An 11,896-nucleotide genomic window follows, 5' to 3' on the forward strand; every position below is an offset into this window, starting at 1 on the left:
CCTGCTGGTGCAGTTTTGTAACTTCTTAGAGAAAATTAAGTCGTTATTACGAGAAAACGAACTTCGTTTTGTCGAGATAACAAGAAAATTAAGTCGTTATAACGAGAAAACGAACTTCGTTATGTCGAGATAACGAGAAATCTAAGTCGTTATAACGAGAAAACTAGAAGAAAGAAATTATAATGCATGGCCGCTTAGAACTTCCGTAGTTTTTGCTGTTCTTTGGCACAAATAAATGCAGGCTTAGTGAACAGTAGAGACTTCTTTAAAACTTTGACTGGTCGCATAATTTACAATTTCACTGTGACATCAGAGGAACATCAGGAAAGAGTCAGGAGACAAACATATCGGCAGCAGATGAGTTTATTTGAGCTGATGTTTTGTTTGGATCAAACACAAGATTTTATTCCCAAACTTCATTTCTGATTTTCTATGAATAATCAGATTTCATTTCTGCTGAGAAACAAGTAATTTTTTAAGAGCTGCTGCTCATAGAATCACATCAAACCAGTCACTTAATATACTAATATATGATTAAAGAGACCACACCAGACATATATTATTTTAGTGTCTTAGACATCTAAAGAATATTAAACATTGCTGTTAAGAGCACATTATTCCATGATAATTCAAATACAGAAAGACTTCTGGCAACTTCAACATGAAAGAAAATCAGAAAGACAGAGAAAAGATTCTTTACTCTTAATATCTGCTGCAGATGAAGTTGAGTTTGTGAGTCTCAGGAAGGCTGATCCAGCGCTGATCTCCTCCAGACTGAACTGCTCCAGATCTCACTGTGTGTTCACAGTCCTCCTCTGATGTGCCGTTCCCTGGAGCCCAGTTCTGATAGCACACCGTATCTTCACTCACCCAGAACCAGATGCCCACAGTACAGGAGTGACGTAAACCCAACCACACCTCCGCAGTAGACGCACGTTTAACCACGTTCATCACACGACGCTGCATCTCTTCTGAATGAACCGAGACCAGATCCACATGATGCTGTCTGCAGTATCTCAGAGCTTCAGACCACGTCACATTCTCTCGGATCACAATCAGTTTATCTGGAAACCAAACCAAACACAAGCAGAAACTAGAGAGAGACTGATCAAAAACAACATGCAGAACAAACACTGGGGATGAATTTGTCATGTCAGACATGTAAAGTGAACTTTAAGAGATCTGGAGGTGATGATGGAGTGTGTGTGTTTAGTGAAGATCTACTCACCTTCATAACACACAAAAGGATATTGTTCGGTGCAAGAGACGTCAAACCATTTTCTCTGAGCATTAAGAGCTGCACAGTTTTCATTTCCTCCATTATTATTAGGTTCACCAGTGTTCCAGTCTCTGAATGAAGAGTTACTCTGATCTGACCACTGCCATGAGTCTCTGACTCTGAACAGACCGATCCAGATCTGTGATCCTGATAACTGTCTGTCACTAATGGTCTGCTGAATCTGATGATTCTCGTTCTGGTTCCTCACACTGACCAGATCAATGTGATTCTGTCTGCAGTAACTCTGAGCGTCTCTCCAACTCTTCTTCTGATCGACTAAGACAAGTTCTGTGTTTGCTTTTAGAAAAAAATAGAAGATTGATGATTCAGTTTGTTCATTATTCTCATGCTGATTTATGGTTTGTATCTGAACAGAAGCAGCGATGGAAACATCAGAAACATGTCATTCAACTTGAGCTGCTTCTAATGCTAGTGATATATTGAATATTCAAAATTTATTCAGGATTATTTTAAAGATGAAACATATTTAACATGAAGTAACATCTGGGAACATCATGATTATTATAAACTCTTTCTGTTTGTCCATTATTTTTGCTTATATGTCTCTCTATAACACTGGATTCAGACACAAAGAGTCGGATGAGAGAATGATCAAACAGAGGACATTGTTACACTGCATATAAAATGTTGAAAAGTCCCAGAAACGTTAGTTAGATTAGTTATTTAGAAATTAATGAAAATTACAATACATTACAATCATTTTTTAAAATGTACATCTATAAATGAAGTGTTGTTATAATTGTAAATATCTACACTCACTGTTGTTGCAGATGAAATATCGTTCATCACTACATGGCAAATCCTCAAATTTTCCGTTAAACATCATAGCACAATAATCTCTGCCTTCTGGTTGTCCAGGAGCCCAGTTCAGATAGAGCGCAGGTTCACCTGAAGACCACTTCCATTCATCACGACCCGTCTTCTGCAGCCCAATCCAGAAATACTGAACACTTCCATCATTCACACTCTTCTTCAGCTCGTTCGTGTCGTTCATGTTGTCAGCGGTGGCCAGATCTGTGTAATTCTCTCTGCAGTATCTCTGAGCTTCAGTCCAGGTCTTGTTCTCATTTATAAAGTGATACTGATGCTGAACACATTCAGATACGGAGCAGAGAGCTGTGAAAGAGAGACGCTGCTTTAATGCTTTTCATAACAGGATCAAACCTAATGAAACTAGAAATCATGAATAAAACCACAAACACACTCACCAATGAGAAGAAGAATGAAATACAGAGTCTGGTCCATTTCTGAAGATAAAAGATATCAAAAACTCAGATGTTAAATATTCACTGATTAATTTTGGTGTAAAACATGAACAGAATATATATATATATATATATATATATATATATATATATATATATATATATATATATATATATATATATATATATATATATATATATATATATATAATATAATCTCAAAGTCTAATTCTAGTTAAAGAATGAACTTGTTGAATGAGTTATTCTTACTTCAGAGGTCGTGTGTATCTGTCCTGAGTCTGAGTCACTTATTCAGTGCCACATTATTTGTTTACTAGTCTAAAAACCCTATTTCATATTCACTTCCTCTATATTTGTGTAATGGTCCATCTCTTTCCATTAATTTCCATACTTACATCTGTGTCAGTCTTTATCAGTCAATATGAAATTGAACCTTATTTAACAGAATGACATTCTTATAAATATTCTTAATTTAAATTTTGACACTAAGTGGCTATTATAATATTATAGCTCCATTCAGTTTGAAATGCATTTTTATTTTACTGTTGAGTCACTTTTAGATGGTGCTTTTTAAAACAAACAACCCACAGATGATCTGACTGATGAGGGCTGAGATCATTAGTGAAGAAGGTGATACTGACAGCCTTTAAAACCTCTGTTTGAGGATCCAGTGTGTGAGATGAAAGAAGATCTGGGATTATTGTGAGAAGGGTTTTAGAAATAAAAAAAGCTGTTGATTAAGAGGAAAGAGGGATTCTTCCCCTTCTTGTTAGAGCCGAGGCCTCTGCTGGTGAAGATGAGACACAGCAGACATGAGCAACACAGACCAGTCTCCATTAATCTGCTCATATTGTGTATTTATAACCCTGAGGTCCATTTATAATGTTAGAAAAGACTCTCATCATCCAAAATAAAATACCATCATCTGCTTCTGTTTCAGAAGAAATGTGTCTGATGTTCTCTGTCTAGATACTCAATCTAGATACTAGACTGTGATTGAATTGAATGCAAAGATTGAACCATTGTTAAATTTTTTGATTTCATCTCTCTGTGAATATTCTAATAGTTTAGTTTCCTACTCCTGCCGTTTATAGTTTTTTTTTTTTTTTTTTTTTTGTTTATGAGACATGAATATGTTTGCATGTTAACACATCCTCATTCATTTGTTTATGTCCACAGCACATTCACACGTTCAGGATGGACAATATTTACATCTCTGACGTAAAACTGAAGCATAAACAATGAGTGTATTATTTCAGTCACATTTGATTACATGTCATTCAGTGTTATTAAACAAATGTTACTGTAGAACCTGCTTATGCAACACATTATCACTCCTAACTGACTGACACGTGGTCAGGACCCTTTGGCATAATTTTTCATTGCTCAGGGATATCCTTTTAGCATTACATTTAAACATGCAGGGTCTTCCATTTTTTCCAGTTGTTTGTCTTAGGTTAATGGTTTGCATGCATTTGTAAAAAAATAAATTAAAAAAAGACATACTTTTATATAAATTTATACTTTGACTGGAACACAACCCCAGCTTTACCCTAAACCTATAACTTCTGAACAATATAAAATCCGACAGGAAAATAAAAGTACAGTCACAGGTATTTGCAAAAACTGATGTAAATAAAACCGTTGAGACTACTAACATGAAAATTACACCTCAACATATGCAATGATGGCAATATTATTACACAATATATGAGTTAGTTACAACAATTAAATTCCCAGTGCCTTTCACGTCAGCATATTGATGCCAAGGATTTTTATTTAAAGCAAAAGAGAACCTGCACATCGAAAAATGACCTAAAGGTGTAGTCTGTGTGTCAGAAAGTAAGCGTCAATATGTGACAAGGTGGGATTGAGAATGTGTAGGGATACAGCATGCTGCTGTAGATCTGTAAAGCCTCAGTTTTTGTGAATTACAATACAGTCATTTATTTATTGACTGATTTAGTATAAACCAGTCAGATTCAACACTTTCTTCAATTCAACAAGGTAGCTTTGTTCATTATTTTGCAGTGTTAATTTATCATAGTTTCTTCTTTTAAAGTTACTGTGTTCAAGAGTGCACTGGGACAGAGCTGTATGTGGCACCCTTCTTAATTATTAAGTTGTGTATATCATCACAAAAATAAATAATTGGCGCACAGATATTGATTGATTCTCTCATCTGGCAACAATAACGTTTCTAGTTTTTTCTTGTTTGTGTGACGGAGCAGTACAATTGTACAATTGTACAAAATACAAATGTTTATTAATGCAAGAATGGTTTTAAAAAGAGACACTAAAATGTCGAAAGGACAGCATGAGACCCCACTTTAAATGGAGGAAAACAATTACAAGAATGAATGTGGGCAATAACGGAAAATACATTTTAAATATGAAAACCAAATAAAGTAAATATCAGCAGGGCTGAGGCTCCCATCGGCAGGAACAAAAATGGAGTCTGGTGTTACAAGAGCACACTTCCACACACACACACACCAAAATGCACTCAGATCACACTACCACACACTTGAAGTGATACACCGCATTCACTGAAGAACCACTACCACAAGAGGGAAGATCCGTTCACCAGTGGGACCCCCAGCTCCTGCAGACAAACAAAAATAACTATAACAAAATCACTATTAAACACAATTAGCTCCATATACAATATAAACAAATAACTGATGAAACAACTCCAAACCAAAAGGGATCAATATCAGAATCAGAATCAGAAAGAGCTTTATTGCCAAGTATGTTTGCGCATACAAGGAATTTGTTTTAGTGACATAAGCTTCCAGTACACAGAGACACCAACACACAGACAAAAAAAAAAAAAAAAAGTAGCCAAATAAATAAGTGTATAAACAATTGTGCTATAAATGATAATGGGATAGGATTGAAAAAGATGCAGGGATGTACTAGGATGGAGGGGTAACAAATAAATATAAGGATGTTGCACTTTTGTTTGTATAAGCATAAGTGGGGAACATTTAGCTGTTCATGAGGTAGATTGCCTGGGGGAAGAAACTGTTTTTGTGCCTTGCTGTTCTGGTATTTGCGGCTCTGAGTCGCCGGCCAGATGGCAAAAGTTCAAAAATGGGGTGACTTGGATGTGAGGGATCCAGAGTGATTTTATGAGCCCTTTTCCTCACTCTGGATGTATACAGTTCTTGAAGGGTGGGCAGAGGAGCACCAATAATCCTTTCAGCAGTCCGAACAGTTCTCTGTAGTCTTCTGATGTCTGATTTTGTTGCTGAGCCAAACCAGACAGTTATAGAAGTACACAGTACAGACTCAATGACGGCTGAGTAGAACTGTTTCAGCAGCTCCTGTGGCAAGTTAAACTTCCTCAGCTGGCGAAGGAAATACAACCTTTGTTGGGCCTTTTTTTACAATGGAGTCAATGTGAATGTCCCACTTCAGGTCCTGAGAGATGGTGGTTCCCAGGAATCTGAATGACTCCACTGCAGTCACAGTGCTGTTCATGATGGTGAGTGGGGAAAGTGCAGGGGGGTTTCTCCTGAAGTCCACGATCATCTCCACTGTTTTGAGCGTGTTCAGCTCCAGGTTGTTAAGACTGCACCAGACAGCCAGCTGCTCAACCTCTTGTCTGTAAGCAGACTCATCACCGTCCTGGATGAGGCCGATGACTGTAGTGTCATCTGCAAACTTCAGGAGCTTGACAGAGGGGTCTTTAGAGGTGCAGTCGTTGGTGTAAAGGGAGAAGAGCAGAGGGGAGAGAACACATCCCTGAGGGGCACCAGTGTTGGTGGAGCAGCTGTTTGACCTGAATTTCCCCAGTCTCACTAACTGTTGCCTATCTGTCAGAAAGCTGGTGATCCACTGACAGATAGAGCTAGGAACAGAGAGCTGGGTCAGTTTGGTCTGGAGGGTTGTTGGGATGATGGTGTTGAAAGCCGAACTAAAGTCCACAAACAGGATCCTCACATAAGTCCCTGTTTTGTCCAGATGTTGCAGGCTGAAGTGCAATCCCATATTGCTTGCATCATCCACAGACCTGTTTGCTCGGTAAGCAAACTGCAGGGGGTCCAGTAAGGGTCCAGTGATGTCCTTCAGATAACCCAGAACTAGTTTTTCAAATGAATTCATGACGACAGATGTTAGAGCCACAGGCCTGTAGTCGTTAAGTCCTGTTATCTTGGGTTTCTTTGGGATGGGGATGATGGTGGAGCGTTTGAAGCAGGAAGGTACTTCACACAACTCCAGGGATCTGTTGAAGATCTGTGAAAAGATGGGGGCCAGCTGGTCAGCACAGATTTTCAGACAGGCTGGTGTAACACCATCTGGGCCTCGTGCTTTTCTTCTTTTGTTCTTCTTGAAGACCTGGCGCACATCATCTTCACAGATTTGAAGAGCAGTAGGTGTGGAACGGGGGATTGCAGGAGGTGTTAATGGTTGTGCAGGGAGATGGTCAGAATGGGTGTTGGGGGTTTCAAATCTGCAATAAAACTCATTCAGGTCGTTAGCAAGCCGTTGATTAGCCTCAGTGCAAGGGGATGGTGTCTTGTAGGTTGTGATGGCCCTCAGTCCTCTCCAAACTGAAGTTGAGTCGTTGGAAGAAAACTGGTCTTCCAACTTTTTAGCGTAGGTCTTTTTAGCCGCTCTGATCTCTTTGTTCAGTGTGTTCCTGGCCTGATTGTACAAGACCCTGTCCCCATTTCTGTAGGCATCCTCTTTGGCCTGACGAAGATGTCTGAGTTTTACTGTAAACCATGGCTTATCATTGTTGAATGTTAAATAAGTCCTGGTAGGAATGCAAACATCCTCACAGAAACTAATATAGGATGTTACAGTCTCTGTGAGTTCGTCCAGATCGGTGGTAGCAGCTTCAAAAACACTCCAATCAGTGAGGTCAAAACAAGATTGTAAATCCTGCTCCGTTTCGCTGGTCCATCTCTTCACAGTCCTTACTACAGGTTTAGCAGATTTAAGTTTCTGTTTGTAGGATGGTATAAGATGAATCAGACAGTGATCAGAATTTCCCAAAGCTGCTCGTGGAACAGAGTGATATGCGTCCTTTATTGTGGTGTAGCAGTGATCCAATATATTACTGTCTCTGGTGGGACATGTAACATGCTGTCTGTATTTTGGCAGTTCACGGGAGAGATTGGCTTTATTAAAGTCCCCCAGAATGATTAAAACAGAGTCCGGGTGTTGTTGTTCTGTCTCTGTGATCTGATCAGCGAGTTTCTGTAAAGCAGAGCTCACGTGCGCTTGCGGATGGATGTAAACACTAACCAGAATGAACGAATGAAACTCCCGCGGCGAATAGAACGGCTTGCAGTTGACAAACTGCATTTCTAGATCAGGAGAGCACATCTTCTTTAACACAGTTACATCTCTACACCACCGCTCATTGATGTAAAAGCATGTCCCGCCGCCGCGCGATTTCCGAGTTGACTCTGATTCGCGATCCGCTCTGAACAGCTGAAAGCCCGGCAGATGGAGCGCGCTGTCCGGTATGGTGTCATTCAGCCAGGTTTCCGTGAAACACAGAGCAGCAGAGTGGGAGAAATCCTTATTTGTCCGAGAGAGCAGAAGGAGTTCGTCTGTTTTGTTAGGTAGAGAGCGGAGATTTGCCAGATGGATGCTAGGCAACGGCGTTCGAAATCCGCGCTTCCTGAGTCTGACGAGCGCTCCCGTTCGTTTCCCCCGTCTGCGCGTCCTGAAGCGATTGATCAGCGCCGCCACTCCTCCGATAACAACGTTCAGTAAAACGTCTGAATAATTTAAATCCGGTAAAAGATCTTGTGATGTGTTCTGCCGAATGTTCAGCAGTTCATCCCTGGTGAAACTGATAGTGTTTGTTAAACAAAAAACAGGAAAAACGAACAAAAACAGTACAAACACTGGAGAGCCAAGCACTGAAACAGCCATGCGCGGCGCCATCGAGTACTATATCACATAAAATAAAGAAAAACATTAGAAGAATCAAATAAGTTGAAGAGAAATTACAAAGCAACTTGAAGTCAGATGTAGACAGGAAGCAAATCAAGTTGCGTTAATAAAGGAGAAATAACATACAAATAGACAGCACAATATAACCGAAAGAAAAATCAAACAAGAGAAAACAAACTTTACTCCAACAGAAGTATGAACAAAACAACGGAAACAAAGTCAAAAGAAGAGAAACAAAACTATTATTTTCTCGCAATTAAACGAGATCGTCGTATTCTCCATGCTGACACACAAACAGAAAGCAGCCACTAGGCAAATCCGGCTGTCCATCACCTAATCTCATTACTTTAGCTACCATGTAATCAAATACTGAAGTCCCTGTTGAGGCAAATTTTTTGTCTCTTTTTGTGAGACTTAAAAACAAAGTAGTGTAACATAAAGATTACACAAAATCCAGTTGCAATTGTAATACAGTTTATTTGCCACAATGAAAAAAAAGATCAATGGTGACTTGACTCTGTCCTTGAAGATCACCAGTGACTTGACTCTGTCCCTGAAGATCACCAGTGACTTGACTCGACTCTGAAAGGTCAACGGTGACTAGTCCTGACTCTGGAAGGTCATTGGTGACTAGCCCTGATTCTGGAATGTTAACGGGGACTAACCCTGACTCTGGAGGGTCAACGGTGACTAACCCTGACTCTGGAGGGTCTACGAGCACCTGGCTTGACTCTGGAAGGTCAACAGGAATCTGACTTGATTCAGGAGGATCAACTGGAACGTGACTTGACTCTGGTTGGTCAACAGGAGCCTGACTCAACTCTAAATAGTCAACTGGAATTTGACTTGACTCTGGAAGGTCAACAGGAACTAGCCCTGACTCTGAAGGTCGACGATGACTATCCCTGACTCTGGAAGGCCAACGGTGACTAACCCTGACTCTGGAGGGTCCATGAGCACCTGACTCGACTCTGGAGGGTCCACGAGCACCTGACTCGACTCTGGAGGGTCAATCTGAACCTGACTGAACTCTAGAAAGTCAACAGGCACCTGACTCTACTCTGGAGGGTCAACGAGGATAAGACTCGACTCTGGAAGGTCAACCAGAACCTGACTCAACTCAGGAAAACCCACTGTAGTTGCCATCCTCTGCAGTGGCTCTGTGCAGTGGCATTGGACCGGCGGCCATCTTGAGCAGTGGTGATGAGCTGCCGGCCATCTTGGGCGGTGGAGTTGGACCGGCAGCCATCTTGGGCAGTGGAGTTGGACCGGCAGCCATCTTGGGTAGTGATGATGGACAGGCGGCCATCTTGAGCAGTGGCAATGAGCTGGTGGCCATCTTGTGCGGTGGCGCTGGACTGGCAGCCATCTTGCGTTGTGACTCTGGACTGGCAGCCATCTTGTGCCGTGGCACTGGGCTGACGACCACCTTGTGCTGTGAACCTGGGCTGGCAGCGATCTTGGGCAGTGGCTCTGGGCTGGCGGCCATCCTACCAGAAGAGACAGGAGTGGCTGGGGCATCCCACGGAAGCCGATACTGCAAGAAGCACACAAACTCCCAGAACCCGAATGTGTCTTGGCGGAAGGAGGTCAACTTTAAATATTTATCCCTCCGCTCCACCATGCTGGTTGGGGAGGAGACATGAAAAGACATACCGCTGGATCTGTTGTTGATGTCTTTCTGTGTCTTTCTGTGACGATTCGTGTACCCAGAGAGACACAGGAGAGAGAGAACCAAAAGCAGGTATGCTTTATTAAGGGGTAATCCAAAATCGGGGTCAAACTATCCAAGGTCAAAACCAAATATCAGTCCAAACAAAAACAAACAAAGGAAAGGAAGGGAATAGATAGGAACGGAAACTCGGAGGACGAGAAGGCAGGGATGAATCTCGGGGAACGATAAGACTGGATATACGAACGGTAAGGACTCCATACAAACAACAGGGAAAGACTGGTATTTATAAGGAGGCTAATGACAATCAAATGCCTGCACCTGGTGCAATTAACAGGAGTGCAATTACTGAAGACAGGACCAGACTAGAGGAATTTTAGTGCCTACGGTGAAGTGCCTAAGGAGAAGTGAGCCCACTAGTGGTGTAAGGAAATATTAGCTCATTTATTTTGATAAGAATCAAATCTAAAGATTCAAATTGCTTTACTTGAACTGAGTCCAAATTTAATTAGTTTATACTTCATCAACGGTTCGTCCAGCGAACTTAAAATTCAGTATATCCTTAAAATCTGTTTGAGTTTACTTCATGAACAAAATAATACAAACAGAAAGATAATTTATACACTACAGGCTAGGTAGCACAGGATCTGGGCAAAGTTTAATCTTAAAATACACCACACAAGACAATACTTCTTTATAAATGAAACAAGAATTTATTGAGCTATTCTATAGATTATATGGATCTAAAACTAAATGAACACACACACACAAACATACATACACATACACACACAGTTGCAATGGATTTATGAGGTGAGTTAATGAGAAAATCTCTACCAAATTCATAGGCGTATCAAGAATCAATAAAAGCAGAGCCCTAGTTTATCTTTACAACTTAAAAACAACCTTGCACCATTTCAGCAATAGATAGAGGTTTGTTTGCCTTTACTTGTGGTTGTGCTGCTGGCCGTGGTGTCGTTTCGTCTCCTTGGTTTGCGTTGAGCTGAAAGGGGAATCCCGGCTGGGATTCATGGTTGCGTAGATGACGTCTGGGGATGCCCTTTGCCTCGATTGGTTGGTTGACTGCCCGGCGATTTTGAGAGATTCAACAGCTCTTGCCTTGATGGTGGACAAAGTTTCTTCCGAGTCCTCTCTTTTGCGCGGCGTGAGCTTTAAAGATTCTGTCACGGAAAGTTGAAGTTCTTTATGACTTGCAAGCACGCTGATGGCTAGGAGCCGTGGTTGAAGAGGGGCAAGCAAGCATGGTTTCGCTGTCACAAAGTTTCAATGGAGTGGTTTTGAGTTCTGCATGGCAAGAACGCTAGCAGCGTGTAGGTAGTTCAAGCCATGGCATAGATGGAAGAGCAGCGTAGCGCACCGCATTTAAGCGACACGATACACAACACAACCCTTGACAAGAGATGACGCGCTTGGAGACTAGACTCTAGACTGGAGCATTGGGGTTTTATCAAAGCAGATTTGGTCCATCCCACGATGCGATCTCCCAATGGGATGCTGTTGCATAGCTTAGACACGTCCCGTACTGTTTCTCGATTAAACATCATGTGGCATTGTCATGTGGGATGGATCTTTGGGTTAATACCTTATAAAGTGTCATAATATGCACACAATGCAGAATCTGGAATTTTCATTTGCTCCAAGTTTAGATAAATAACGTGAGCTTTCATTCAATACTAAACTTTCCATATCTTACACACATTTAATATCACTATCTGTTATAAAAACAATGATTAAAGTTACACAGATTACATTGAACAC

At 41.0% G+C, this 11,896-nt stretch overlaps 1 protein-coding gene across 6 annotated transcripts; it reads right to left on the bottom strand.

Annotated features, from left to right (window-relative positions):
• Nucleotides 1-354: 354 nt before the first annotated feature.
• LOC113105435 (C-type mannose receptor 2) lies at nucleotides 355-11,896 on the bottom strand. Of its 6 annotated transcripts, none has more exons than XM_026266496.1 (6): nucleotides 11,067-11,896; nucleotides 5,054-5,131; nucleotides 2,509-2,547; nucleotides 2,060-2,416; nucleotides 1,229-1,576; nucleotides 355-1,064 (listed from the first exon to the last, which is right to left on the bottom strand). In XM_026266496.1, exons 2-6 carry the CDS (start codon nucleotides 5,070-5,072, stop codon nucleotides 703-705), a joined length of 1,125 nt encoding a protein of 374 aa, XP_026122281.1. In that variant the 5' UTR covers nucleotides 5,073-5,131; nucleotides 11,067-11,896; the 3' UTR covers nucleotides 355-702. The 6 variants fall into 6 exon arrangements, with proteins under 6 accessions (XP_026122281.1, XP_026122286.1, XP_026122282.1 ...); XM_026266501.1 differs by having other exon boundaries at nucleotides 5,047-5,131; XM_026266497.1 differs by having other exon boundaries at nucleotides 11,061-11,896.

Source organism: Carassius auratus, chromosome 7, assembly GCF_003368295.1.
Source record: "Carassius auratus strain Wakin chromosome 7, ASM336829v1, whole genome shotgun sequence".
In the NCBI taxonomy this organism is placed as follows: Eukaryota; Metazoa; Chordata; class Actinopteri; order Cypriniformes; family Cyprinidae; genus Carassius; species Carassius auratus.